Source organism: Perca flavescens, chromosome 8, assembly GCF_004354835.1.
Source record: "Perca flavescens isolate YP-PL-M2 chromosome 8, PFLA_1.0, whole genome shotgun sequence".
NCBI classification, from domain to species: Eukaryota; Metazoa; Chordata; class Actinopteri; order Perciformes; family Percidae; genus Perca; species Perca flavescens.
This window is the reverse complement of record NC_041338.1, coordinates 25130424-25158055: the sequence shown is the minus strand read 5'-3', so window position 1 is coordinate 25158055 and position 27632 is coordinate 25130424. Positions and strand designations below refer to the sequence as shown.

The window sequence follows — 27632 nt, the reverse complement described above, 5'->3', positions numbered from 1 at the left end:
ATTGCATATTCCCGTGGTTAAAATACAGCTGACAAAACCTAAACTGGGCATTGAATGGCAGTGGGCCTACAGTATTATATCAATTTCTACTTTATTCCCGAAAGAAGATTATGCTCACTTATCAAAGATGATGATCAAACACATGCATCTTGGTTTGACTGAGTTTATTTTGCAAGACATACCAGACATGCATACAGATTCATAGCAATAAAAACTGGGTCTGCATGCTGCTAGTCAGAAAGCAAAAGCATCTATGTACATTCAAGTTTTAGACACAAATATATTAAACTGAACTGATCACAAACAGATTAGAGTACCACTAATTCTCAGACACAGTGAGTCAAAATATCAGGAATCCATTGCACAGGCAAAATGAGCAGGTTCCATACATTTTATGTTACAAAAATACTAAAATCTGATTTTAAAGAACATGTATACAGTGTTTTTTTTTCCAGCATTGGACATGAATGTCAAGATGGACAGATCAGTAGCAAGATAAATATTCAGAATACAAGTGCCAAAGCAAAAGTGATGAAGCTTGACAACGGTATGTGAAATCTGACACTGACAGCAAGAAGCATCAACAAGAGGAACTGATCCTAGAGCTGCAAGTGAAGCAAGAGTTGCTTCAGTACACACTGCAAATTCAGTCAGAAGGAGCCCAAATACTTTATCCTATGAAACATCCCTGGTGTTAGACCCCAAAGGGTCACATTATACCAATCACAGTAAATAAAAAGGCATACACATGATTTTGCTATTGCTGATTTGACCATTTTAAGATGAAGCAATACAAATTCTAATAGTTTTAAAAATTGAAAATTCTTCTACAAAAATACGTGCATGAACCAGTAATCCTGGCCTGTTTTTTTTTTATTATAGATGAAACATTATTTATTTATATATCATTATTTGACACTTTATGAAGAAATTTGATTATCTATAGGAAACTGATTGTGAGCAATACTGTGACAGTAATTAGGAAAATTATCCATAAAAAAAAATCTAATTTTGACATGAAACTGGACACCAACTAATATAATTTAAGCAAAATGGCATCACAGGATTGTTTAGATTCTAGTTTCAAAATTTCCATTCTAGTGAGAATTTTCTATTTTGAGGAAGAGCACCAGCTTTTGAAATTGTAATACTTGCCTTACTCTGCAGTCATTATGTGGCCACTCTGAAATGAGCAGGTGGGCCTTTAATCTGCAAGTTACTCACAACAGAGCTTAACACTGAATGAGAACCTGACTGTTTATACATTATTTGATGGTATACAACTGTGTCCCTTTTGGCTTGGCCATTTAATGAGCTGAGCTGTGAGCTATGGATGGACAAATTAGTCATAGCTGCCTCAAGCATCACTTGTGCCCACACAAAGGAATGGCCAATCTACTGTAGCTCTGGGTGACCCCAAATATGGACGGATGTAACACATAGGCAAAAGTTAGATGCAGAGGGGTCCTTTGACGTTGAGCTACATTAGTATCTCCAGCACAAATGCTCTCTTTAAACATAGCAAACACAGAGACACATCCTGTACTTCCATATTAATCCAGACTGCATGCTTTTGAGTGTGTGAGTACTTGTTCTTTATTACCTGTGTCCCAATCTTTGGATCTTTTACAGAGTTTTAAGGCAGACAGAAATGACTCAAATTTGGACGGCTAGACTTATCGAGCATATTTACTTAGATAGTGTGTCCTGCAGACAAAGTGAAGCTCTGTGTTTCACTGTCATGTTGCCCCATCTGTTCCGCTAGCGCAGGTCTGTCCGATATTTGCCATTGAGGGATTGGGCTCCTGGTCCGTTTCCCTGACACAGATGACGGCATCACCACTCACATTAATGAGACACTGAGCCTTAAGTGGGAACAAAGACAAGAAGATTAGACCATAAGGATATTAACTGTAAAGGTCTAAGGATGCAGAGGGTAGTTCATTGTGCTTTCATGTAAAAATGGACTGTAACAGGTAAATACTTCAAGTGTGTGTGTGACTACCTGGTTCTTGTTTGGATTTTCCATTAACATACACTCTTTCATGCTGTAGGACACCACTGCATTGCCACCCAGGGCTGCTACATGGGCTCGAACCATCGCAAACACCTCTGCTATGAATGTATGGAGGAAGCCACTGACACCACCTTCCTGCAGAGGACAAACACATTTCATGTATGATAGGTAAAATAATCAAGCCTGCATGTACTCAAATGTATTTTCATATTTCATATGTTCTATAATGTGTTACTACGATCGAGGGAGAAGGTCACAGGGAGGCAAAGAGGCCCCTATGCGTGCGATGGTGGCATCTGGTTCAGATGTTCAAGTTAATAATAAATTAGAGACCCTGATTGAGTAACTAATTGAGTAACTGATGACTTTTGGAGGGGGCCTACAGGATGCTTCAGTTTATCAGAGCATCGAAACCTGTCAGTATTAGGATAGTATCATGGATGAGGGTTTCCAGATGTTAGTTTAAGGATCTATAAGACTGTAAGGTCAATCCGAAGTTCGGAGAGAGCACTTGGGTCTGTGCAGCGGTGCATGGCTAGGTGTTCTCCCTCATGAGAATCTTGTTAAATATTGAATAAAGCTGCCTATAATCTGAAATCATCTGAGTCGTCATCTGTGAACATCTCCATCATCAATTTCCAGAGGGTTCCATCTCTCAATGTGTACAGGTATGTCTACACTTTGCCTAAGATCCTGGGGCCTGTGCATGTGTTCTTGCTGTCGTACCTCCCGTAATGATGTTGTCTCTCTGATAAAAAACATGTTGATGATCCCAAGGTATTTAATGATGCGTGTCCCGGGGAGGAAGGAGAGCGGCGTCATCTTCACCACGGTGACTGGACTGCCCCTGAACGAGCGGTTGGAGCGCAGCGAGCGGGAACGTCCCTCAGGCAGCGGACTGCAGTGCTCCAAAGATGAGACTGCAGGTTCAGAGAGCAAGTGGAGGTCCAAAAGAGCGAGACATGAAAAGAAAACAAGAGGAGGGGAGGTGGAAAAAAAGACAAAAGGGAATGGAAATACCAGAAAACACTCAAAAATAGTGGAAAAATAAAAGCAGATATGAACTTTAAAGCAGAAAGAAATGTGAATGTGAAATGTACGTGCAAAAAAATGCAACCCTGATAGTGTTTTTACAGTGGGAGTAACACGTGTGTGCTCTTATCTGCGAGTATGTCAGTTTTCTGTGTGTGTGTGTTAGAAACGTGTGACTTGACATGCCGTGGTGTGGATGTGTGGTGCCAAGACAATCACTTGGAAAGCGCGCGCTGCAATGCATATCATGCAGTTGAAGCAAACCGACAAGACAGTTAAACAGTGTCTGCAGACAGACAGACAGACCTGGGCACAGCTGTGTATGTTTACAAGTGTGAATACATCATTTGCAGTACAGTGAAGTACATGAGAGAATACTGATTGGTTGAATCTGTTTGCATTTGTGAAAGAGGCTTGAGAAATGGAGACGGACAGAGACAGCTATGAGCTGAGCTGGGCACACGTACACGAGCCAGAGTGTGAAAGATAGTCCATTATCGTCTGCAAATTTACCTGATGTGGCTTACATCCATCAAACCAGGAACCTTCAGAGCCATACATTAGATTGTAGTTTACTATTATTGTGCACAGGACTGAAAATCACACCAGATCTAGCAGAAAAGCATTGCCCCCCACCCACCCCACCTTGATTTCTATGTCTATCTTAATTTGTATGTGTACAGTACATCCTCAAATCATGGGATGTCTTCTCAGCTTAAGTACATTCACAATTGCAAATGCAGAGAAAAAAAAAATCAAAGGAATTCTTACAGTAATTGTCATCAAATTACTGCAACTCATCTAACCCTTTCAGATCTAGACAAGTACAAGCACGCTCAATGCAATTTTTTTTTTTTTCACATCCTATTAATTTGTCATCATGGTTGCCACGGCTACAGGCATTCCAAAGCCAAGCTGCTGATTGTGGATCCCTCTGAGGGGCGGGGCGTCAACGTTCACACTCTAGCTAAAAAGCTGGTGCTTGATTTAAGATGCTCCGCCCCCCAGCGGCATGCATGGAGGGGTGTGTGAGCGTATGCGAGCACAGGTGGGTGTGTGTGTGTGTGTGTGTGATCGCTTGTGAATCTGTGTTCTGTATTATTTGTGGATATGATCACCAGAGTGTATTAGAGACTGTGTCCTCCTACTTGTCTTAACTGATCCTCGTCTTATGGTGTGAGCTTTCAGCCTAAGCAGCTCTAGCCAGGTGCTGCATCTGTCTGCAAAGGAACCGTAATCAACGGAGGCAGCTGGAGAGAACACGCACACACACGCACGCACACACACACACACACACACACACACACACACACACACACACACACACACACACACACACACACACACACACACACACACACACACACACACACACACACACACACACACACACACACACACACACACACACACACACACACACACACACACACACAGCCCACACCCAAACATACACAAACGCAACAACAACAACAACAGAGAAAAAAGAAAGGAAAAAAAACAGTACACAAAAAATGAACAAACGAACCGAAAAGAACAAAAGTGGGTGAGGTTTGGAAGTGGTGCAGGATAACTCTGTCCGCGACAAAAGGATTGAAAGTCAAAACAGGGCAGTGTAGTAGTTTTGGGAGCAGGGAGAGATAGTTGAGGGGAAGGGGGCTCACCTCTGGATGAGACGTTGGTATTCTCTGGGACACCTGTCACACACATACAGACACAAGTCTACCTTTGTACTTGGCAGGGAGCGAACAGGGTTCATGATCAATCCCTTGCCACAAGGCTTACACAGCATGTGTTACTTAGGTTTCACCTCCCAATCTAAATGTTTTGTACATCAAAATGCTATCCATCTATAGTCAGAACTTGCTACAGATGGAGCTAGCTGCTTGCTCTTGTTATGGTGTTCATTTCATGTGAACAAAAAGTAAGCCAGGCTACTTTAGGAGCTTGACATCTCATCTAGACATCACACGGTCATCTAGTCTCAAGTTCACATCAAAACAGAACACACTGGGCTATGACACATCACTGTTTATTTACCTGGTGAAAGAACCATAACCAGCTGATTTTGGCAGAGTTTTGCAGCTGGTGTGAGTAAAGAGACTGTACCTAAAGTTGTTAGTGGAAGAGATGGGCAATGCCTTTTAGTGAAGCAGGGAAGAGGAGGAGGTAAGGGAGCAATTAAAAAAAAGGTTAAAAGCTACCTGAGATTTTGGATGATGGCTGAGTGTTGGCGGATGACGCATCTGCACATAACTCCATGGGAAACTGCAGCTGCTCTTCAGTCTCACTGCCTCCTGAAAAGAAGCACATAATCACTCAGGGACTTTAGACTGCTCTCAAATACAAAACACAACATAAGTGTTATTTCTTAAATGTGTTACACTGTTTAGACTACTGTGGTCTTTAAAAGGGATAGTTCTGTTCTCCTACTTGACTGCTACGGAGACAAACTCTTAAAATCCTTTTTATGTTTCTGCAAGCAGTTCATTAGCCTATCGTAGCTCAGAAGCTACATGACTGAGGGATCAAGTAGCAGCTCTGCTCAAAGATACAGCTTTATATGTGTCCAAAGAGACAGTAGATGGCTTGTCTAATTAAACTAGATTTTGTAAATGACACATCACTCAAATTTGACTAGCAACAAATACAACACATTGCTTAAAAAAGCTGTTAACATTAGACTAACAAGTTTAATATAATAAAACCTCAGTGCTGTCAAATATGGGATTCCCTACATTTGAGCAGAGCTGCAACTGAAGCCACAGATCCAGAAATTGAGCGAAGCTATGGTGATGTAATAATGAGCTTCTGACTTTGGGTCAGTAGAAAAACTTGCCCAAAAGCATAAATAATCTCCTTTAACCAGACAGACCTTTGGTGGTGGGCTTGTCTGCTGGCTTTTCCTGAGCCTGGTCTTTGTCAAACGTCATGGCAACTGCTGTCACAGCGACCTGAGAGGCACACAGGCAGAGATACAGTAGTAGATATGAGAAACTTTTTCATTTGACTCATCAATTCTGTTTGGTTTGCAGTGTCACAAATCAGAGCTGGCCCAAAACCTCTCCTTTTTCTTTTCCTTTATTTATTTAAACAGGGACAACGTACAATATACATTAACCTTAGACAGGAGAGATGAATTATACCAGGTTGTAGCACATGTGCTAGTTTCCACCTGTAGTCCCTGGGCAGGCTGATGTCAACAAATGAATTTAATAACACATTTATCCCAAAACCAACATTCAAATGAACATTAAAATGATCCCACCCTTAATTCATTCCTCAGCATTCATTTACTAATACACTCCCACATACACATCAATTACTATACATTATGTGAGCATGTTTGTTTTAAAAGAAGCCATTTTTTTGGCCCGATATGAAAAAATGTTAAAATTTGCACGTTATCAGCTCTGTTGGCAACTTATTCCACTGTCTGATAGCCACACTTGAGAAAGCTGAGCTTCCGAATGCCGTTTTACGCTGAGGAATCCTACCCTCACCCCGAACAGTCAACCGAGTCGCTCGAGTTGTAATTTCTGAGCTCAGTGAGATATACTTTTTAACCGGAGGAGCTGCAATACCATTTATTACCTGTATAAGTTCTTCTTCTGGCACTGCTACAGTGAAGTTGAGCTGACACAGACAGCAGGGGATCATAGAGCGCAACTTGAAGTAGAAACTCTGAAACAAACACAATGAATTAACTCCTTTACAACAACCACTGCAAGAACCATTATAAACAGTGTGTCACATTCCCATTACAAAGGATAAGCATTGCAACACATTATGGTGTAATTACCAACTGTATGTACTCTATAATGGCTTCTTACCTTTAGCAGATTCTCACATAGGTCAGTGAAGATCTTGTTCAAGCCTTGGTTAGTAAGACTGGCATTACTCAACCTAAAGACCCTCACCGATGTAAACATCTGCAAGACAGTAACAGAAACACATAGCATAAACAAACAAAAAAGGGGCTTAAAGGTACTCTAAGCGATGTCACGCGTTTTTTAGGCTACAACATTTTTTGTCACATACAGCAAACCTCTCCTCACTATCCGCGAGCTGCCGGTCCCCTGAACACACTGTAAAAAAACGCGGTCTCTGTAGACAGCCTAGGGTCCACAAACCCCAACAAAAACAAAGTTACCAACCTGGGGCCTGTTTCACAAAACCAAGATAAGGGATTAAGCCGGGATTTCCTGGTTATCCTGGAAGAATTTAGCCTTGACTCGGTTTCACGAAAGCAGAGGCACATAAATCACCATGGAGATTTATTCTGTGCAGCTAGCCTGGTCCTGACCAGGCTAACAGCCAGGATTTATTTAATCCTGGAACCTTTTCTGTTCACTCAGCAGTGGTTTTACCCTTTTCTTATCAGCCTGGATTAAAATACAACAGGTGCATATTGCTGTTCATTTACGTACTGTTATTATTTAAAGTTGTGACCATTATTTTTTTTTATAATTATAAATTTGTCATTGTTACTGTTATATTGCAGTATGAAGACTGCTGTTCATATTGTTGTAAGAAGTTTGATGAATAGATTATGGCAGTTGTTGAGATAATTAGAAAAGGCTGATAAAATTTCAAATGAGTTTTAAATGAAGTCTGTTACTAAGGGCAATACATACAATGCTGTACATTTCTATAGTTCCCCAATGCACCTTAAATTATTTTAGTTTATAATTTCTTTTTTTATTCTTTAACAATAAGGATCATGTTTGTTCTGCTTCCATGTGCATTGTATTTGGCATTCTTAGCACACAATTTGTGTTGTCCAGTAAACTGGGACTATAATTTGGGAGGATTGTACAATTTAAGAACATACTGTATCCTAATTGTACAATCCTCCCAAATTATAGACTTAGTTCACTGGACCAGTAACTATCTAGTGATGTAGGCTACTGTACATTCATGTAACAACAGGGAGAGGACACCTTAATGGTTTTTGACTTTATATTTTGCCTGGGGGGAAATAACTGATGAATATACTCTGTTCCATTCATGCATGGAATTTATCACTTTATTATCTTTATAGTTTCTAGATTTTACAGTGCAATTTCTATTATTTTCTATGTCCATATATACCAGGGAGCAAGGCATATAATATGTAGAGAAGGAAACTCGTCCTCTATAAAAAATAAAAAAACGCAAGAAAAAGCGTGACAGATAATAGCGGACAGACTAAATGATAGTCTAAAAATATACATTTATGAACTACTGCTCTTAAATGAAACCATTCAATGTGTCACTTGTCATTTGCAAAAACAAACACCTGTACACTTTGCATTAAAAGCGAGTAGTGGAAGTTAATATGACTTAGGAAATTAATATTTTAGCCAATGAGAGAGAGGGAGGAACAGAGTGAAAGAGATATTTACGCTTCATATTCTAGCGTTATAGAAAATGGATCTTCATGGTAAATTTCCTGAGTAACATTATCTTCTGCTTACTTTTAAGGCAAAGAGTACAATTGTTAATTTGTGCAAATGATTAGTAGCCTAATCATTGAATGGTAGGATTATGACGGTTTCTATTCAGAGCAGAGGTCAGTTAACGTATATATTTAGGCTGCTTACGCATTCAGTCGGTCCGGAAGGAAGGGGGAGGGGATGGGATGAGGAGGAGCGAGGGGCGACCTAGTCTCGTTTTGTTTGAAAATACTTTGAACGTCAACAAGAATAACGTCACCCAACATCACTTAGAGCACCTTTAATTTCTTCCTTACAGGCAGATTTTTCGATATTTATGTTCAAATTGTAGTTATGCTGGAAATGTAGATGCCTCTACTGGTTAAAAAATACCATGTATGCACAGTGGCACAAAGTACGTGCATGAAAAAGACACCCCGAAATTGTGTTGGGTGAAGAAAACAGTAGGTTTGCTGTAAACTGTGAAGGAAGGAACACTGTATTATGAAGAGTAACCTGAACTCCTGACGTCCAGCTGTAAATCCCAGGCATGATCTCAGTGTTGCAGCTGTAGAAACCTGAAGATATGAAAGTGGAAATGGCAACACGGATGATGAAGCAAATGACATCTGTAAGAGCCTCGACCCAATCAGGAGATAACTGACTGAGCATGTGCAGTGCATAATCATTGCTGTGGAGTGAGTAGATAGAGTATACCTGTGGGGGTAGGGGCATCAGTGAGGAGGGAGTGAATGTCCTCCACAGCATCAGTATCATCAATCTATGGAAACGACAGCAAATGGTTACACTTGTCCATGGAAATAGTTGCATATAAATGGGTTTCTTTTTATAGATACACACCTCCAGGACAAAGGCATCCTTCTTGCCATGGGAGAGGTCCAGTTCTGACAGCTCATCTGAGCTTTCTGAGTGGGAGCGGAAAAGTCTGGATCGTTGCCTCGGCTCAGGAATCGGAGAACCCACCACTTCCTCTGTCAGCTCCTGCAAACAAATGGACACAAGACCTGAGCAGACGGGATGTCAAAGTGCACACCAGAACACCACAGCAGCCCACATCTGCATCTCACATGTGCCCAGACTACAGCCAGTAGAAAGTCTATGTTAATAACACATCACATGCTCACACTCACTCAAGTACCCAATGAGTCGCAGCATCACACACACACACACACACACACACACACACACACACACACACACACACACACACACACACACACAGTACACACACACACATACACACACACACACACACACACACACACACACACACACACACACACACACACACACACACACACACACACACACACACACACACACACACACACACACACACGGCTGATGTTAATTTGAATATGGATCTGGAAGGGTAAGGAGTGAGCGAAAACACACACACACACGCACCATAAAAACATATACAGGTGAGTGTGAATGGGCAGGGTAGATGGCCATAATAAGAGCACATTAACACAGATACAATGAGTCTACAGTAGGTTGCCCTCGAGAGGTGACTCTGGAGTGGGTTACACATCCACCTGCTCCCAAACGTCCCCAGTTAAGAACAGTTATACAGTTATAGTAAAAGTGGTGTAATATTGTGATTAATATAGTGAAATATTTGTCATGCTTTGCTGTGTCTCACAGCTAAAAGTTGCCGTGCTCAGTACCATGTTTATGCCGCAGAACACCTCAGGGTCCAGGGCAAATAATTTCTTTATGACCAGAGAGAGACAAGAGGGGTAAATTTATCATCATTCACAAGAACAGACTATATATAATGTATGATTACGTACATGATATTAACACTGTATGTGCCAGGCACAATTCTTAAGTATTTAATGACCATAAACTTATTCTGACATCTGACATCAAAGCCTTAAAAACAAATACAATTGACCTAAAATACAGGTAAATTAATGCTAAGTTTCCAACACATCTGAACACTATTTTAAACTTTTTGGTTGAAACACGTTCCCAAAGCTTTCTATTTACTTTTGTGTTCAAGATTTTCACATTGACTATGCCATGGGCTGTAGGGCTACCACCCACATGACACCCTGGCTACTGTAGTGTTGAAATTAAACACTGCGGAAACCTACTTAGCAGTGGAAACCTGGCCTACTAGGGGATAATTTGCAGATGTAACCACAAAGCTCACCGCAGGGTTTATTTGATAGAGCTCTTTGTTCTTGGCTATCGTGTCATTAATCCTTTTCTGGATGGTGAGGATGTGGTGCTCATTGCTCAGGTCACCAGTAGTCTTCCCCGCAATCTGGATGCCCCCTGGTGCCGGCAAGGCTGTAAGGTACACTCCTGTAGCAGACTGAACACACACACACACATTTTAAGGAGTTGCAGCAAGCACATGTATGGTTGATTAAGCCGTTAACCTAAAATGTCAACCTACAGCCAGACCCAGGAGCATGTTCTCTCCAACACTGATCTGTATGTGTAAGCCAAACAGAGCGTTCATGCTCCGCAGCTTCAGCTTGTTCATCAGCTGAGTGTGCAGCTCGTACTCCATGAAAGGCAGCAGGTTGGAGATGGCCGTCGCATTCACTTCACCCTGGGCCTTCTTTTTTAGACGACACAGCCTAGAAGACATTAAACACTTGCATTAATTCACTTTGATCAATGTCTTTGATGTGAGGCTCCATTTTGGTACGTGTGTTGGTTCAGCCTACTGTACATGCTGCCACTGGGGAAATATTTTCAGATAACACAGATGTGATTGCTGAATCAGAGGGATTTAAGTTCTCCCCTTTGCTATACATTTCACTGCCCTAAATCTTACCTATATTATTGTATAAATCCTGTTACTGTTGAAATGTCTCTGTTGCTATTGAAGTTAGAGCTACATTTCTTTATGATCTGATTTGGCTTGATTTGCTGTGTTTCTTCTCAGTGTTGGCAATCATTTGAAAAGGGCTTGAAGCCATTTAACTGTGAGGTGTTTTACCTGGCCTGGATAAGGCAGCCCTTCCCTGTGACAGCTGCTTCTTGTGGAAGGTTGATTGTTGTGAACAGCACATCAGGAACCTTGAAAAAAACACAACAATTATTATGATAAATTCATACTAAACTGCATTCATACTTTTGGACAACCAAAGGTATGTTTAACATGTAGGAGCAGTGTTTCCTCTATGTTGATTTGATCGTTGCAGCCCCCCACGGCAACATTTCTGCCCCCCACGGTATCAGAAATAGGGCTGCATTGTTGGAGTGCATGTTGGAGAATTGCGCGGACACACGCGTCACACCGCGAGCGGGCACACGAGTCACTCGGCAGAAAAAGGGAGAAAGGAGAAAGAGACCAGGTGTGTGTGTGAATAGAGGTGAATAAATATATTTGTTTGTGTTGCAGCGAAGTGTCAGCTCCATTTTCATGTGTGTGTGTGTGTGTGTGTGTGTGTGTGTGTGTGTGTGTGTGTGTGTGTGTGTTTCTGCTAAAAGAAAATCCTAAAGGAAACACTGAGGAGTCTTTGATTTAGGCAAACAAGAACACATATATGAGACCTTTTGTCGCCTGCAGTGGTAACAGTAGGTGAGCTGGGCCGGAAAGGGCATGTTGAGCTCATCATACGGGATGTGGCAAAAGCCACAGCTCGGGGGAGATGGCTCCTCGAACCTGGCGAACAACACACACCATCTGGTATCAGCCTCCATAGCTCAATCTAATCCGTGCTGACATAAACTGTACACATACAAGGATTTATAATCAGTTTGCTCAGTCTCTGAATCATAACAACCTGTGGTCTGAAATTCCAATGTCTAGGCAGCCTTCACGCATATACCGAGGATTCAGGATGGCTGCTGTGCCTGATGCTGACAGGATACACACCTCCTCACTGGGTTTAGGGGAGATGGACAGATCAAGGGAGAAAGGAAGGGGAGAGGACGAGATCAGGACATGATACCTTATGTTTATGAACATAAACATGGCATTTATGGCAGTTGGCAGGCAAAAAAAGATAAAAGGGTCATATTTTACCATGTGTGTATGTCCTACTACATACCAGATGCTAGTGCTCTCACTGTACCCCACAACACCATGGCAACCAAGAGCTTTGGCATGAGATTTGATCTCCTGGCGAATCTCCTCCCACCAGGCGTCGCGAGTCTCTGGCTCATCTGGAAAACACAAAATTCTGAATCGGACAGCTTTCACAAAAAATTCGAACTGGCCAAGTTATTTATCAAAACCCTCACTGAACACAGAAGTCTAGCTAATGATGAGTTAACGCTAACCTGACTGCCTGACACGTATAACCACTCTAACATGAAATCTGGCAAGTTTGTATCTAATCTGATTGCTTTCATTTACCAGAAAACAAACAGACATCAAACTGTACACTTTGTATTTGCGGATGATACATGAATTAAATGGTGTATCAAAGCAAGCCAAAACCAACTATCAGTTTGTGAAACAAAAAGGACAATTAGAATGATGAAATGAGAGTTTGAGGATGATGATGATGAAGGCAAAGTCAATGGTTAGGTTAATTGTGTGTGTTCTCACTGGCATTCCTTCAATGCACATTATATAAAATAATTGTCTCTCTTCTTTATGTCTCCTTTCAGTCAGCCACATCAACAGAAAGGACACAGGTGAGAGATCCGGTCACCAGCTGTTAGGTATGTTTTGGCTGTGAAGGTTATAGAGAGAAAATCTTGCTGGCTGGTAAAAGAGTAATTACATAGAAGACCCTGAGCCTGATGTGTGTCCTACCCTGGTGACAAAGGTTTTAAATTAAAAGGGATTGAGCCTTCATCATACTTACTGTAGGCTAAACCATGGGTGTGTTTCAATAGTCTCATGAGGCATTGCTGCAATACCACATCTGTTTTATTAATGTTGTTCATGAGAGCCTAATCGCTGCCAGTTGTGAGTTTATTTCTCATTTCTGGATCACTGAGCAAAGAACATGTAAGGAAGCTACATTAGAGTATTGAGCCGCACCCCATGACTCCTTAAGAGGGCCACATGCTGAAGGAACCCCCCCAAAAAATAGAAAAGAAACTGAGCTTCTGGGTGAGACAGGAGAATGGATGAGGGGAAAATAATGGGAGATCAACTGAAGAGATGAAGAATAATGACTGATGGCCAGGCATCAGGGCCACGAGGTGGGTTCCTTTAAACCAGAAGCAGCATGTCACACAGGCTCACCACGTGCACGCTCATGACCATGTGCACGCTCATGGGCAGAGAAGGGCCATATTCATTCAACAGAGTCCATCAAATGTAGTCTAGTTTTTAAGTAAGAGAATACTGAGTGATATCAAACTTCTTCCATTCCCCAAGCTCATATCTTTCCTTCCATCCCTATTATCCATCCCAAACCAATTTTTTTAATTTTCCTCAACTGCCACCCATCAAATCAACCTGCCTTCCATGCATCCATTCATCCATCTCTCCTTCTCTCTCTCTCCTTCTCTCTCTCTCTCTCTCTCTCAGTATGAATACGGCCCAGTGAGTCAGGGATGCACATGCCTGGTCAATGGCTCTTTGTCACAGAGTAAACCTCCTAAACCTCCTCTGGTCTAGACAGGTTTGACCACGATGCTGATTCAGGAAGCGTTAGAACAGCGCTGGGCAGGGTTTACGATAGCCGGCATATGCCAGCTTTTACTTTCACATCTTACTCTGAATTAAGAATATATATTAGACAAAAAGATGTGGTGATTGTTGGTGCATTCACACCAGTTCTTAGAGCTATCCACTTGTAATCGTATCACACAGATCGGATTTTAATACCAGGTGAAAACGGGGCTATAGAAACTTGAAATCAGAAGGTGTAAAGTTACGGTTGTATTTTTCTATTTCATAAGGAAAATAAGTGTAGGAATATATGGTTTATTGGCAGGTTGTGAATTTATAGACTCAAAAAGGGGGGGTTGTCGATGCCGCCATCGCCACACACACACCTGAGCAAATATATCAGCAGTCCCTGCTGCTGAGCTGACAGTGGCCAGTTGAAAAATTTAACATATCACCCAAACCTAATAGCAAGTCTATTTTTTTTATTGTATTGTTGTACAGTAGCCTATATACTCAATGCACAAAGTTTGTGAAGAGATCATTCTGCTGACTTCTTAAAATACACTTGTAGTTGGAACTTGGAACATAGGGTTTGTATTTTTAGTGTGTTATTGATGTTTAAATGTAGTATATGGCTATTTAAAAAGTGTCCGGTAGTTGTTCTATATGGCAGGAATTCTGGCATATTGGCTATAGACTATATTGGCTGTCCAAAAAAAAATAAATAAATAAAAAAAAAGTCTAGCGTAAACCCTGGCGCTGGGACAATGTTAGGGAAGAGCTGTAGGTCTTCTGTGCAGCGTGATGAGCTGGGTGGGGTCAGGCCAGGCTGGATGGGGTGGGGACACAGCGCATGCTCAACTCAGCTCAGCACACACTCACACAGATTAGAGAGGAGGAGAATGGCAGCTCACCGAATTGATCAATTTTCAGCGATACACTATCCAGCTAATGTTGAATTTGTTTGTGGATATTTAGGCTAGCTGGTCTATGTTAGTTTAATGTCAGTGTTGGGTGCATGCTAAGAGAGCACAGGTTTAACTTCACTGAGCTGCCATCACTCCTGTGGGTGAGAGCAGTAAAAGGGGGGAAATACCTGCAGTGACACTATTCCAGTCTAGCAGTTTGTATGAGCGTGTGTTACCCAAGGCTGGGCCAGAACACACCGTTAGTACAGGAAAGAGAGAAAAAGAAAAGAAGAGACAGTCTAACAACAAGCACAGCACAACAGCAGCACTCCGCAGTCACTATGCAAAGACAGACCGCACTTCACAGTCGCTATGCAAAGACAAACTATATTCAGGCCTACTAACACAATCTCGAAAGATGAAGACTGACGAGGAAAAAAGAATAGAGATGAGTAAAAGCTACAGATTGAGCCAAAAATTTTAAAAAGATTTAAGAAGAGAAGCTATAATAATGCAAAAAGGGGCATGCAGTTGAAGTCTAATATAGTATACTTTCTACATTTAAAAAGGTGCCCTGTGGAGTTTTCTTTTAAACAACGGAGTTGTGTGTATCTTGTGTGTCCAGTAGGTCTAACACACCTTCTTCATAAAAGCCTTAAAAGTTTTAACATTTTAAATTATTGCACGTTACTGCCACCAATGGTCAATGTATTGCATTTTGGACATGGACAAACTTGTAAAAAACATTGCTCCATAGTGCTACTTGGGGTCAAAAGCTCCACACGGTACCTTTAATGTTGCTCTGTAGTTGATATAGTCAAGGCATAGCAACAGTGAACAGCGCTCTTTTCAGAATGGTTTTCAGAGTTAAACCTGCAATTTGGATCAGGGAAAACAATGTGAAAACAATTCCATTTACACTAGTTTAGAGATGAATTTTAATCATTGCATGTCTAGACCTTTTTGCAGGTTACTATAATAATTTGTGGGGTCTTATATTGGTTCCCCTGTCCATCTCTGAAAAGAACCCTGCTTATCCTAACCCAGCCGACATTCATCAGCACTCCCCTCTCCCTAAATTCTCAGACATCCTTGAGTCAGAGCGGTCAAATGGTAAAATGACTGAAGCTGCAGAGTGGACTCAGACAGTCCAACACTTTTAAACGACAGGTACTCGTTTAAAGAGCAAATGTCTTATGGTCATCAATATAAATCTCATTAAATAAAGTTTAAAAGGAAATAAAACGGATAAAGGATTTCAACTCAGAGATGGAAGAAGCCTTTTTGGAAACTCAAGAGTATATTTGAAACACCCCAGTACCTCACCACAGCAGCACCACCTGCAGCCAAAAACACCAGACAACAGAAGCAGCAGGCAACAGACTGGAGCCATGCACCACTATTGCACCTCACCTCCAGGGAGCAGCACACAATTACACAGCGACTAGGGCACACGCACACGCGCACGCACGCATGGCACAGACCATACATTACACAAAGTCAGTCAGTCAAACCACAAGGTGAAAGTTGCCCCTATCCATAAAACATTTTGACATAACTGATCATAGCCTATGCTAACTTTATTTCCATCAAAAGGCTACAAAGCTGCAATCTATAAGTGTATCCAGGAACAGCTTTCACCTGCTTTAGGATTTTGTACGTTACTAAAGTCTTTCAACATGATTTCTCTAAACAATCAAACAGGTTGGGACCATACATGGGAAAACTATTCAACACAAATGGATAATGGGCAGCATTAACTAACAGCCAGTTTCAACAAGACTGGACACCCACACAACATTGTAAGTTAATAGAGGAGCTCACTTATATCGTTCCACAGGACAATGAGCAAGCTACATTAGGACAGTGTGTGTGTGTTTGTGTGCGCTGCACTCACCAGGGTTGTGTATACGGTCCAGTAGTTTGACAGAGCGGGCGCTGACCACTCCACCGACATGAAGCAGAAAACCAGGTGGGAAAGACGTCAAGGTGAAGAAGGGGAACTCCTGCCGGTAGAAAACAGCCAGGTCAATTACAGTAAGGGAAAACACACTCTGGACTTTTCCAATGTATTTTTGCGAATCATATTAAGTGGCCTCTCAATGATTCCAGCATTTTATTAGATTTTATGGTATTTTTCTTGACCTAAGGTCTAACATCAGTGTTGACCGTTTCTATTGTCCCATATCCTGTTTTGACTAGGTGGAAAACATGTTACAAAATATTATTTTAGGAACTACATATCAGTACTTTGTATTACAGGACAATATTTTTTATATGGCTTCAAAAACAACAATTATAGACTAATTATATGTAAAAACAGAGAAGTCTAATTTTTTTGTAACAGCAGCTACAGGCACAAGAATTAATATCTTCAAAACATATTAAAAACTGCACACTTTAGATTTAATTATCTCTCTCTGGGCATATTGTAAAAATGTATTGATTAAAGACACCTGTTTTTCTATGTACATGTACTGTATCTCTAACTGACATGTGTACTAATAATACTACTACAGTTTTACTTTGGAAAAGCGGCAGCATGCAGCAAGGATTGACTGTGATGGTGTGTCCCCCATGCAAAGTGTACCCCTGGCATTCCAGCCTACACTTGTAGACACAAACGTGAGAGCATTTCAAATAGATCTGGAAGTGATTGGGAAAATGTGTTTTCAGGAAAGCCTACATATTTTGTGTCACCGATTTAGTGATTCATTCAATCCTTACAAATCTATACAAATGCATTAATTAGGTTTGGAGTTGAAAGTGAAGAACAAACACACAAACACACAAGGCCCTGGCTGAGGATCAGGCCTCTGTTTTACATGCTTTTCAGTCAACTAACGTAATAGCTGGTTCTCTGCTTCCAGTCAAAAACTGTGAATGCAAATCCATGCAGTCACTCACAAGAGGAGCTGGAAATACTTGGACTACCTGTTAGCATCTTGGTATTCATCCTTGGATGAAGTGATGACCACCCTACAGAAAATCTGAAGGGACGTTGTGATTTCCAACCATGCAGGTATATGTGATGAATGGCTTTTGTGGGGGAAAAAAATAAATCCGGTGGGACTACTGATACGTTTCTTTCTTGTCAAGTACTCCAGCAAGAAAGATAGCTACTAATTTGACTGACAGCTCCTCCCATTCGGAGCAAGGAGGCAAGAATGAGGTGATGAGGTGAGCGTGCTCATTCCCGTTGTTGACGCAGGGAAACCAAATCAGACTCAGGAAAAGAAGTCAGAAAGGAGGGAGGTGTTTGACATGAGTATCCAGATGGCACACACACGCACAGTCACACACCCCTTCAAACTTGAAGGGAACACAACTCCTAGCCTCCAGCCCTCCGCCTAACATGTCTGAACCTTTTAGAGTGCGGTGGGTGCCAAGCAAACACACAGCAGGGGTCACACAAGGACCCACTGCCATGTTGCTCAGCCCAGCCTGCCCCACTGAAATCTACAAACAGCAGAGGAGGGACTGGTTAGGAGTTGATTCAGACTTAGTGGTGGCCATCAGCTGGTCAGGATGTTATGGGAAAGGTGGAGGGGGAGGGAGAGAGAGAGAGAGAGAGAGAGAGAGAGAGAGAGAGAGAGAGAGAGAGAGAGAGAGAGAGAGAGAGAGAGAGAGAGAGACACACACTGATGGGACATACCCTGGCGTTTAACAATAACCCAGAGGAGGACGCTCCCTGAGTAGCAAAAATGGTCAAGAGGACAGAGAAAGGGAACATTACTTGCTCTTACACAGACCCACTCCCCATTATACACTTATGTGTAAATTAGTGATCTTTCACAAAGAATTCAGCTGTGTGAATAGTGTGCGACACAGAGTAACTGTCTGACCCTATGTGCAGACATCTGAGGCTGATACGCTTCTTGGACTTGTGTTGCCGCTTGAGGGTCGAAAAAACAAACAAAAAGACAAACGATTTTTTTATCCTTCTGTGTTTCGTTGCAGTTATGCAGCAAGTCAATTAGGGCCAGCCTGAAACAAAAACACCATGTACAGTACAGGCCAAAAGTTTGGACACACCTTCTCATTCAATGCGTTTCCTTTTTATTTCCATGACTATTTACATTGTAGATTCTCACTGAAGGCATCAAAACTATTTATGAACACATATGGAATTATGTACTTAACAAAAAAGTGTGTAATAACTGAAAACATGTCTTATATTTTAAGATTCCTCAAAGTAGCCACCCATGCTTTTTTATTAATAAGGGAAAAAAATCCACTAATTCACCCTGACAAGGCACACCTGTGAAGTGAAAACCATTTCAGGTGACTACCTCATGAAGCTCATTGAGAGAACACCAAGGGTTTGCAGAGTTATCAAAAAAAGCAAAGGGTGGCTACTTTGAAGAATCTAAAATATAAGACATGTTTTCAGTTAATTCACACTTTTTTGTTAAGTACATAATTCCATATGTGTTCATTCATAGTTTTGATGCCTTCAGTGAGAATCTAAAATGTATGTTATAAAAATAAAGAAAACGCATTGAATGAGAAGGTGTGTCCAAACTTTTGGCCTGTACTGTATGTGTATGTGAAATTCAGTGAAACTGCACACTTTGACTTGTGTTTTGCAGTGCATTTCAGTATCAAAGGTCTGCATATAGCGTGAGTAGAGAAACACATTTATAAGCACATGTGAGCGCTGAGTCATCGTACCCTCTGCTCGAGAGCCGTCTGCGTCTGCTGTCTGAGCAGGGTCTTCAGAGGCCCTGCCTCCTTCCCGACGCTGCCCCCACTGCCCATTCCTGACCACAGAGGAGAGTTTTGTCACTTTCAACACACAGGTCAATTGACTAAAGAGCCAGTCAAACAGTCAGTTGATTATTACATTGCAGTATTAATGTTATTATGACAAACCAAGTGAAAGCAACAGCTGGAATTGCACACAACACCTTAAATTGAGAACTGTCAATACACCTACTTTATCCTCATGCTAAGACTAGCCTACTCTTAACATTTTCTCTTATTCAGGCATAAATACTGGACCTAGAATAAGGTTTGAGCATGCCTGATAAACAAACCACATGCTGGAGTAGGAGAATCCTGAGTAGGACTCAGGACTATCAGTCAGTACTGTTGCCTCACAATGAGCTCTGGGCAGATGCACCATGCATGTTGAGTTATTTGTTTCAGATAACACCAGTCAAGTCAATCTGAACAGTCCTGCTGTTGACCCAATATACAAGAAAGGCGACAACACTACACTATTGGAAGGTTCTGTTACTTGATGACACACAGCAGGCCTACTATACCGGAGGCTGCCAGCAGCAGGTCCTCAGTGAAGGACACGCTCTTTCTCAGCAAGACAGTGTCTGAGGGAATGGAGGAGGGAGGGGGCGGGGTGGTGGCTCTAGGGGCAGAGCCATGACCACAGCCCACTGAGCCAAAGCCAACAAGGGACAGAGTGTCCGTGGAGAGGGTGGGGGAGCTGGGGCAGAGGAAGATCCCACGCATGCTTCTCACTGTCTCCACTTTCCAGCAGAAAAAAAGATGAAGGGTGCAAAGAGAAACACAGATATAGTGAGAATGGACAGGCAGTGAAATGAGGAGAGTGGTCAGAAGCACAACGACCAAGCAGGGGAAGAAGGATGTGACGGGGAGAAAGTGGACAGTAGCGTAGAGAGAAAGACTGAATTGCCATAGTTTCACTTCATCCATTAAGCACGACACGGTGTTCATGTTAGCCGTTATGTTGTTGATGTTGATGTTTTGTTTTGCTTTTACCGCTCTCTCTGCAACGATTGTCGGCATTTATCATGGATTTAGCTAGCAAGCTTACAAAGTTCTGATTGGGTGACTGCTTCTCCAACTAGTGGGCAAATATCATCAGTGGGCACAACACCAGTCTCATTTCAATCGCAGAACAAATCGGAGATGTGGGAGGCCATTCAGAGGTCTGGAAACCGAGCTACAGAAAGGAGGTATGCAAAGGATAAGGATAGGCAAGTTAACACAAATGAGGATATTGTAGGCAAAATGATAGGATTGAAAAATGGAGAGAATATGAGAATATTTGAGAGAGAAGAGGAAATATGAAAAAGAAAAGTAGAGGAGTGGATGGAAAGAGGAGTGAGGCTGGCTTGGGGGCCTGCTGGTTCCCTCCTGAGGGGTCAAGGGAGCAGCAGGTTCTTCATGCTATTCAGTTTTTATAGCTGAACTGCGTTAAAATGTGCTCAAGTTGTCCTTCAGGCAAAGTTTGACTAAACTTACCATTTCCTCAATGATTAACCATAATGGCTGCTAATGAAGAAGTGACCTTAGATCAACAACAGCACCCTTATGAGACACAATGCTTCTATTAAAGACCACAACAGGGGGGCAAAACTAATACAGAGATCTGGTGTGTCTTCGCACAATTAAGTACATTTTATAAAAACTAAAGGCTCTCTTAAATATGTTTTTATAATAGTGTGAAAAATGAAGACACACCAGGCCACTGAGGACAAAGAGGAGGATGGGACACAGCAAAAAAAAAAACAACAACATAATTTATAATAATGTTAAACTCAACCATGAAAAGAATTTATTAAATAAATGATAAAAAATTCAAAAACCACCACCAGAGTAGCACCACAATGAGGTGAGGGAGAAGGGAGGGATGAGAATGGGAGAGGGGGTGGGGCCAAGTGTTCTTACCCGTCTTGGGCGTCAAACTGAGGTCTGTGTCTGATGATGAGGACTGGCGGCTGCATGGCTTGGAGGGAGAGAAGGGGGGAGGAGAGGAGGAGGTGGTGGGAAGGGCTCTGAAAGGGGTTGGCGGGCCGGAGGACGAGGTCAGGTCCTCACCAAATACCGGCCTGCCAGGAGAACATGACACACACACACACAAACACACACACACACACACACACACACGTCAGTCGCCACCTCTGAGTGTGTGTGTGTGTGAGTGTGTGTGTGTGTGTGTGTGTGTGTGTGTGTGTGTGTGTGTGTGTGTGTGTGTGTGTGTGTGCATATATGGGAGTTGGTTAGCGATGCCTGCCATTGAGTGGGAAGGTGCTTGTTTTAATGTGCGATTTCTTAGCTTTGGGTGAGGTGTGTTTGAGGTGCTACGGATGGCTGGAGAACAACAGAGCAAGAGTGGAAAGCAAAAATCAGATAAACACAAATGAAATGTACACACACACACACACACACACACACACACACACACACACACACACACACAAACACGCACACTAAACTGAATAAAGCAACATGCCAAAACACAAGGTGGTCAGATTCAACTGAGGATGACAAGCAGAAGCATGTGTCCCACTAGAGTGAAGCAAAGGTCAGAGGACTGTAGAGAGACCACAGGCCCTTGCAGAAGGATGCCACTGGGAACCTGACTGCCCAACCACTATTGTTGGAAAAGCATGACAGGTGGAGGGATTTGAGGCTAGTATCAACGTTGGATCTTTCTCTAACAAAAGGTATAAGGGTCTGCCGTCCTTCTTTGTTTTGATGCCTCTGTCTACATAATGGCTTTATTGCTAATACATGGCTGTCAACCAACCAGAGTCCAGCTGAAGTATATTCACTTTTCTCGTTCCATATAAACATCACTCTCTACTTCTTTTCTTTCTCTTGTATCTATTTCCTTCCCTGTCTCTGCGTACCAGTGAAGATGAGTGTGGGAACAGAGACAGAGAAGTTCTGGGACAGTCTCTGGGAGCTGCAGGCCAAATGCACTGGGCTGTTGTGGGTGGAGCGGCATCCGTGGGTAAGGGGGGACCTGGGCCAGTCAGCACGCAGAGGGAAGAAGACAGACGACCGTTTGGACACAAGAAGTGAGAAACAATCCGAATGTAGCCAGAGAGCCAGAGAGGGAGAAAGACACGCACACAAGAACCAACACTACAACATTGCAATAGAGTGTAAAAGGATACAAAAAAGGAAAAAGTAGTTTGTTTTACACTCTCTATATTTTCCATTTAAAGGCATTTGAAAGCAGCAGGAAACTTATGCATAGCTCTCAGCTAAAGAGCTCAGTCTCACACAAACATGCGCAACAGGGATGAAAAACAAGATAAAGACCTAAACAGGTACAGGGACAAGCTAACCTCTAGAGACATTTTTTAAAATGTATCTGAACAATAACCATCAACAGAAAGATGTGGTGGAGGAGGAGGAACCATTGCAAAATCACAAGGTGTTTATATCCCTGATACACAATCTCACACGCACTGACACACAGATACATTGCATAAATGCAAAAAAAAAAAAAAAAAAAAAAAAAAAAAAAAAAAAAAAAAAAAAGAGGCACACATGCACTCAACTGTAGGTTTGTTTCCAGTATTTGGATGAAATCACAAGCTAAACACTCAATAGCCAGGGTGGGGACAACAGAACAAAGTGAAGGAGCACACTTTTAGAGGCCGAGCAGAATGTGTGCTAGATATTCACTAAAAGACGCAGCACTAAAACATGCAGAGGCAGAACAGAAAGCTGTGCAAGAGCGGTCTAAAAGAGCAGACAAGGGAGGACGGGGATTGAGGATGGCTGTGTGTTACTGTACGTGTGTGTGTCTCAGGATATGTTGTGTGCGGTTAGTTTTATGATGCAATACAGGTGACATAATAGACACAAACTACAAAAGGGGGAATCAAAGATTCTGAGACACACACAGGAGTAACAGCTAGACTACACACAGACTAACATTCAGTACATTTGGTCCACACGCTCTCCCTCTCATGGGCACACCGATCATCTTTCCCCATTCTCACATTCTACAGTAGATTTGCAAGTGAAACTTGCACATAAAAAGAGGCAGGGTCCATGCTTGTGTTGTTGGCTCAAACTTACTCCTTTCCATCCTTAGAAGGGGAATTGCAGGCATTGGAAGCAGGGGCTGTGTTAGGGTGCATATGTGTGTTGGAGTTGGGGGCGCTTCCAGAGCTGAGTTTGTCCAGTGTGCAGGCAGTACCTATGGCCCGGACCACCAGGCCCGACTCTCCCTCCAGGTCAAAACACTGCAAGTAGCCCACCACCGCATTCCCGCCCATCTCCAGTACCTTAAGCCCTATTTTCCTCTGCAGCTCTCCTAAATAGGGGAGAACACACAGCCACATGAACAAGAGAGGTGGAGAACACGGAGGACTAAATTCCTCTTCCTCCACAACAACATGAAAAGAGGATGACCGTGAGTTTTCTTACCAGACATGAGAGAGATGAGCCTCTGACGGGCCTCATTGGAGGCCCGAGGACTTCTTATTCGGTCAATCCACTGGTACTCTGGATCTTCATTCACCACAAGTTCCTCCACAAACCCATGCACCATCGCTGCCCTGTAGCACCGTGGAATGGATGTGGCTAACATACACAATTAGACAAACATCATCACAGAGTGAAAGGATTTTAGATAAATGGGAAAATTTTCTTCTAAACCTCTCTTCAGCTGTTATTGCATTTTAAGCACATATCCTTAAGTGACAATTCCTTGTTTACAGATCGCAGACACAATCGGCACTGACGCAGCTTGTAATCTTATTGATCTTGGAAATGACACCTTTTCTGTTGGTGCACATAAGACTGAATAAGAGCAAGACCTTTGTGCCTAAAACATCAACATTATTATGTCCTCAAATTAAACATCATTCATGCATTGCTTCATAGGTAATTGCCCTATATACTGTCGATCTGCATTTTATGCACACAAATTGCGTCTTGTGATGGATTTTTAATCTGCAAACAAACTGTGAACCAAAAGTCAAGTCAGACGTACTGCAGAAGAACTTGACCCCACAGGAGGACTGTCTGAAGCGGTTCAAATCGTTGAAAAGCTCCACTTTGACTAGGACATTGATCTCCCCTCGAATACCTAACAAATAACAGAGAGAAAAATACATAATAATAAGGAATGGTACATAACAAGGGGGAAAAAGTGCAATTATCATGGTCAGATTAGTTTATTATTGTACCATGGATGGTATCATAGATGGGAAACCAGCCAGAGATGACAGAGGCAGCCTCACTGCACAGCAGCGGGTCAATGTCAATGTAAACTTTCCCTATGGCATCGTTAGCACTGTAAGTGTCGTGGTCCAACACTGTGACCTGCAATGGCTCATCCTGCAAGTCCTCATCATCAACCTACACAGCATGAGTAGGGGGCAAGACGACAAAACAGGGCAGAGACAAGAATGTAAGAAAGGTTGGGAATACTAAAATTCAATTAATTCACATTGTGCAATGTATTAAAACAATACTACCACTGCCTGCCATGTTTAAAGAGAAGCTCACATGCATTTTACCTCAAATTTGAACCATTCTGAGTTCCACTGTGGATTGAGGGATTTGGGAAAGACATCAGTTTTGAAAGTTGTGTTTCCAAACTTAACCTGGGAAATAAAAAGGCACAAGACACATCTTTTAAAAACCATATTTACTATTTTGAGTAATAATGATGTACCAACCATACTGAAACCACATGTAAATTGTATGTTGTTGTAGATGTGAAGAAAGACTTGCTTTTCAAGCTTCACTCACCTCTACAAAAGCATCAGTAAGGTCACTGGCTCTGTCCATCACAGGCAAGTGGCGCCCTGCCACAATTTTTACCTTAAGTTTCCCAGGCATGATTCACTTTTAGGATGATCTGTGATCAAATTAATAACGATAATAAATGTATCAATGGCTTTTAAACTGACACCTGCTGTAATCAACAGTGAAGACTGAAGAGTGGGCCACTTAACGTTAACTACATGGGCATATGTTGTTGACAGTGTGGAGAGCCCCCTCCCTTATATAACTTACGTTACATGTTCATCATCGTTAGCTATTACGCTAGCTTCCCTCAGCTAAACTAGAATGTAACGCTTCTAGCTTAACTATAGCTAAATAGCCTATCGCCTTGGTTCAAAGTTATGGTTTAGCTACGTACCCGACAGCAACTGTCCGTTAGCTAGATTATGTTAGCAAAGCTAGTCTAGCAAGAAAAGCCACTTAGGTTAACTGCATTGCAGTCAATCTCCTTAGCTCTACTTGATCGGCCATGTTTTTACAATTATAATGCAAAGCCAACGCCTATGTAACAACAATATCATATTGCTGCTTCCAGTGCAAAAAGCATCATCCTTACCACTGCTACAATATCAACAAACAGCTGTCAAAGCGGCAGCGGGACACTAACGTTTCTACGTTACTGTTGAGTCAACAGCCCACCGCTCGTCTGACCTCCGTGTATCTCCCATAACACGATACGTTAACGTTGGTTTCCAGTACACCAGGCAGGAAAGTGTCGTTCAGTTTAGAAATATTCATCAGCTGATATTACGGCTAAATAGATAAGGCTGTTCGAGTGACGTTAGGACAGACACATGTCACTGTTTAGCGCGTAAAGCTAACGGCTAGCCTGCCTGATACAGTTCATGATGAATGAGTTTTCACGGGTTAGTATGTGCTGCCTTCAAGTACACCTAGTAAAGTCGTTCTTCCATGTGAAACTCTACACTAATGTTCCTGTCAGAAATAAAAAAAAATAAAAATAAACCTTTTAACAACTACCCTCACTGGAAACATTAAAACAATATATACATATGAATAAAATAAGACCTGAGAGAAGATTTTGATCTCTTTCTCTGTAGTTTACGTAGCTACGTACACACAAAAATATAGTATTCCGAAATTAACTAAAGGCAGCATTCGGGTTTGTCTTCGACATGCGCAACGTTAACAACCTCTTCCAGGTGACACTGGTCGGAGGAAGCAAGTAGCCTACTCACCTTTTGTTATAAATATAATGTCTCTATGTTATGTTATGTTATGTTATGTTATGTTATGTTATGTTATGTTATGTTATGTTATGTAAAGTGTTATTGGTCAATAATGTTATTGTTTACCTTTTGTTTCAATTGACTTTTTATTTACACTGTAAACAGAAATGGATAAGTATGATGTTGTTGTTGTTGTTTTAAATTTTTCTTATCTTCATAAAATCCCACAATGCACTTATATTGTTTCAGTGCTTTCTAATGAGGTGCTGGCTGAGGCTTATTTGTCATGAAATACTCCAATGCTGAACTATGCACCAGGTGGATTTGTCTGAATTAAATCACAAAGCAAACAGCTTGTCACCTCTGTCCATTGAGGGAAGTCAGGCCATAGGTTGGTATTTTTGGTCTATAAGACAAATGTCATGTGTCATCCCCGTAACTATTAAGAGAGGGAGCCATCGCTCAAGATTAGGTTACAGGTTACATTAATGTATGACCATATGTGTTAATATAATGATGTCCTCTCACCTGGACACATTTTAAAAGTTAGAATTTTCCTTAAATAGCTGTTTAAAATTACTAGCCCCTTGTTCGTTACAATATCTGAAATACTTAGAGAGGGTCAGGAGGATGACAATGGAGTTGTGTTCCAAAAATAGATGCAAAGAAGTTGTGTTGCATGTTGTCTCATGCACCAGGAGACTACACTGAACCTGCCTCTATTTAAAACACGACATGCTTTTGTTCATGTAGACCCACAACACATATCATCACTCCCATAGAAGAGAAGCATGCCAGAGGAGGTTGACACCATCAAGGTCAACACTTTCCAACCCTTAAAGGATGGTAACAGCTATGTGCCATAAAGACGAAAAAAAGATACAATAAACATCGAACCAATAGTTTCTTTTTGCATTATATTCAAACTATATTCAAATCATGTCACAAACACACATACACACACACACACACACAAGCTAT

General features: G+C 41.8%; 1 protein-coding gene across 12 annotated transcripts; it reads right to left on the bottom strand.

Moving 5' to 3' along the window:
• Positions 1–149: 149 nt before the first annotated feature.
• On the bottom strand, positions 150–26376 carry c2cd5 (C2 calcium dependent domain containing 5). Of its 12 annotated transcripts, none has more exons than XM_028586409.1 (31): positions 26069–26376; positions 25426–25534; positions 25191–25277; positions 24858–25029; positions 24662–24757; positions 24094–24249; positions 23743–23980; positions 21592–21752; positions 20208–20426; positions 19612–19700; positions 16835–16943; positions 12507–12621; positions 12240–12338; positions 12007–12118; positions 11450–11529; positions 10898–11084; positions 10649–10813; positions 10158–10202; positions 9328–9468; positions 9184–9247; positions 8983–9044; positions 6883–6981; positions 6644–6733; positions 5925–6003; positions 5254–5346; positions 5090–5158; positions 4714–4746; positions 4198–4299; positions 2744–2937; positions 2006–2152; positions 150–1865 (listed from the first exon to the last, which is right to left on the bottom strand). In XM_028586409.1, exons 2-31 carry the CDS (start codon positions 25513–25515, stop codon positions 1740–1742), a joined length of 3519 nt encoding a protein of 1172 aa, XP_028442210.1. In that variant the 5' UTR covers positions 25516–25534; positions 26069–26376; the 3' UTR covers positions 150–1739. The 12 variants fall into 12 exon arrangements, with proteins under 12 accessions (XP_028442210.1, XP_028442211.1, XP_028442214.1 ...); XM_028586410.1 differs by having other exon boundaries at positions 4198–4269; XM_028586413.1 differs by lacking the exon at positions 4198–4299.
• Positions 26377–27632: the final 1256 nt, after the last annotated feature.

Excerpts from the sequence above, each read along its gene's own strand:
- c2cd5 (XM_028586409.1), bottom strand. The coding sequence starts at position 25,515 with ATGCCTGGGAAACTTAAGGTAAAAATTGTGGCAGGGCGCCACTTGCCT. Across the intron at positions 23,981-24,093 it reads GCTCATCTCTCTCATGTCTG|GAGAGCTGCAGAGGAAAATA; the intron begins GTAAGAAAACTC and ends TCCCCTATTTAG. Across the intron at positions 4,300-4,713 it reads TACCAACGTCTCATCCAGAG|CTGCCTCCGTTGATTACGGT; the intron begins GTGAGCCCCCTT and ends TGTTCTCTCCAG.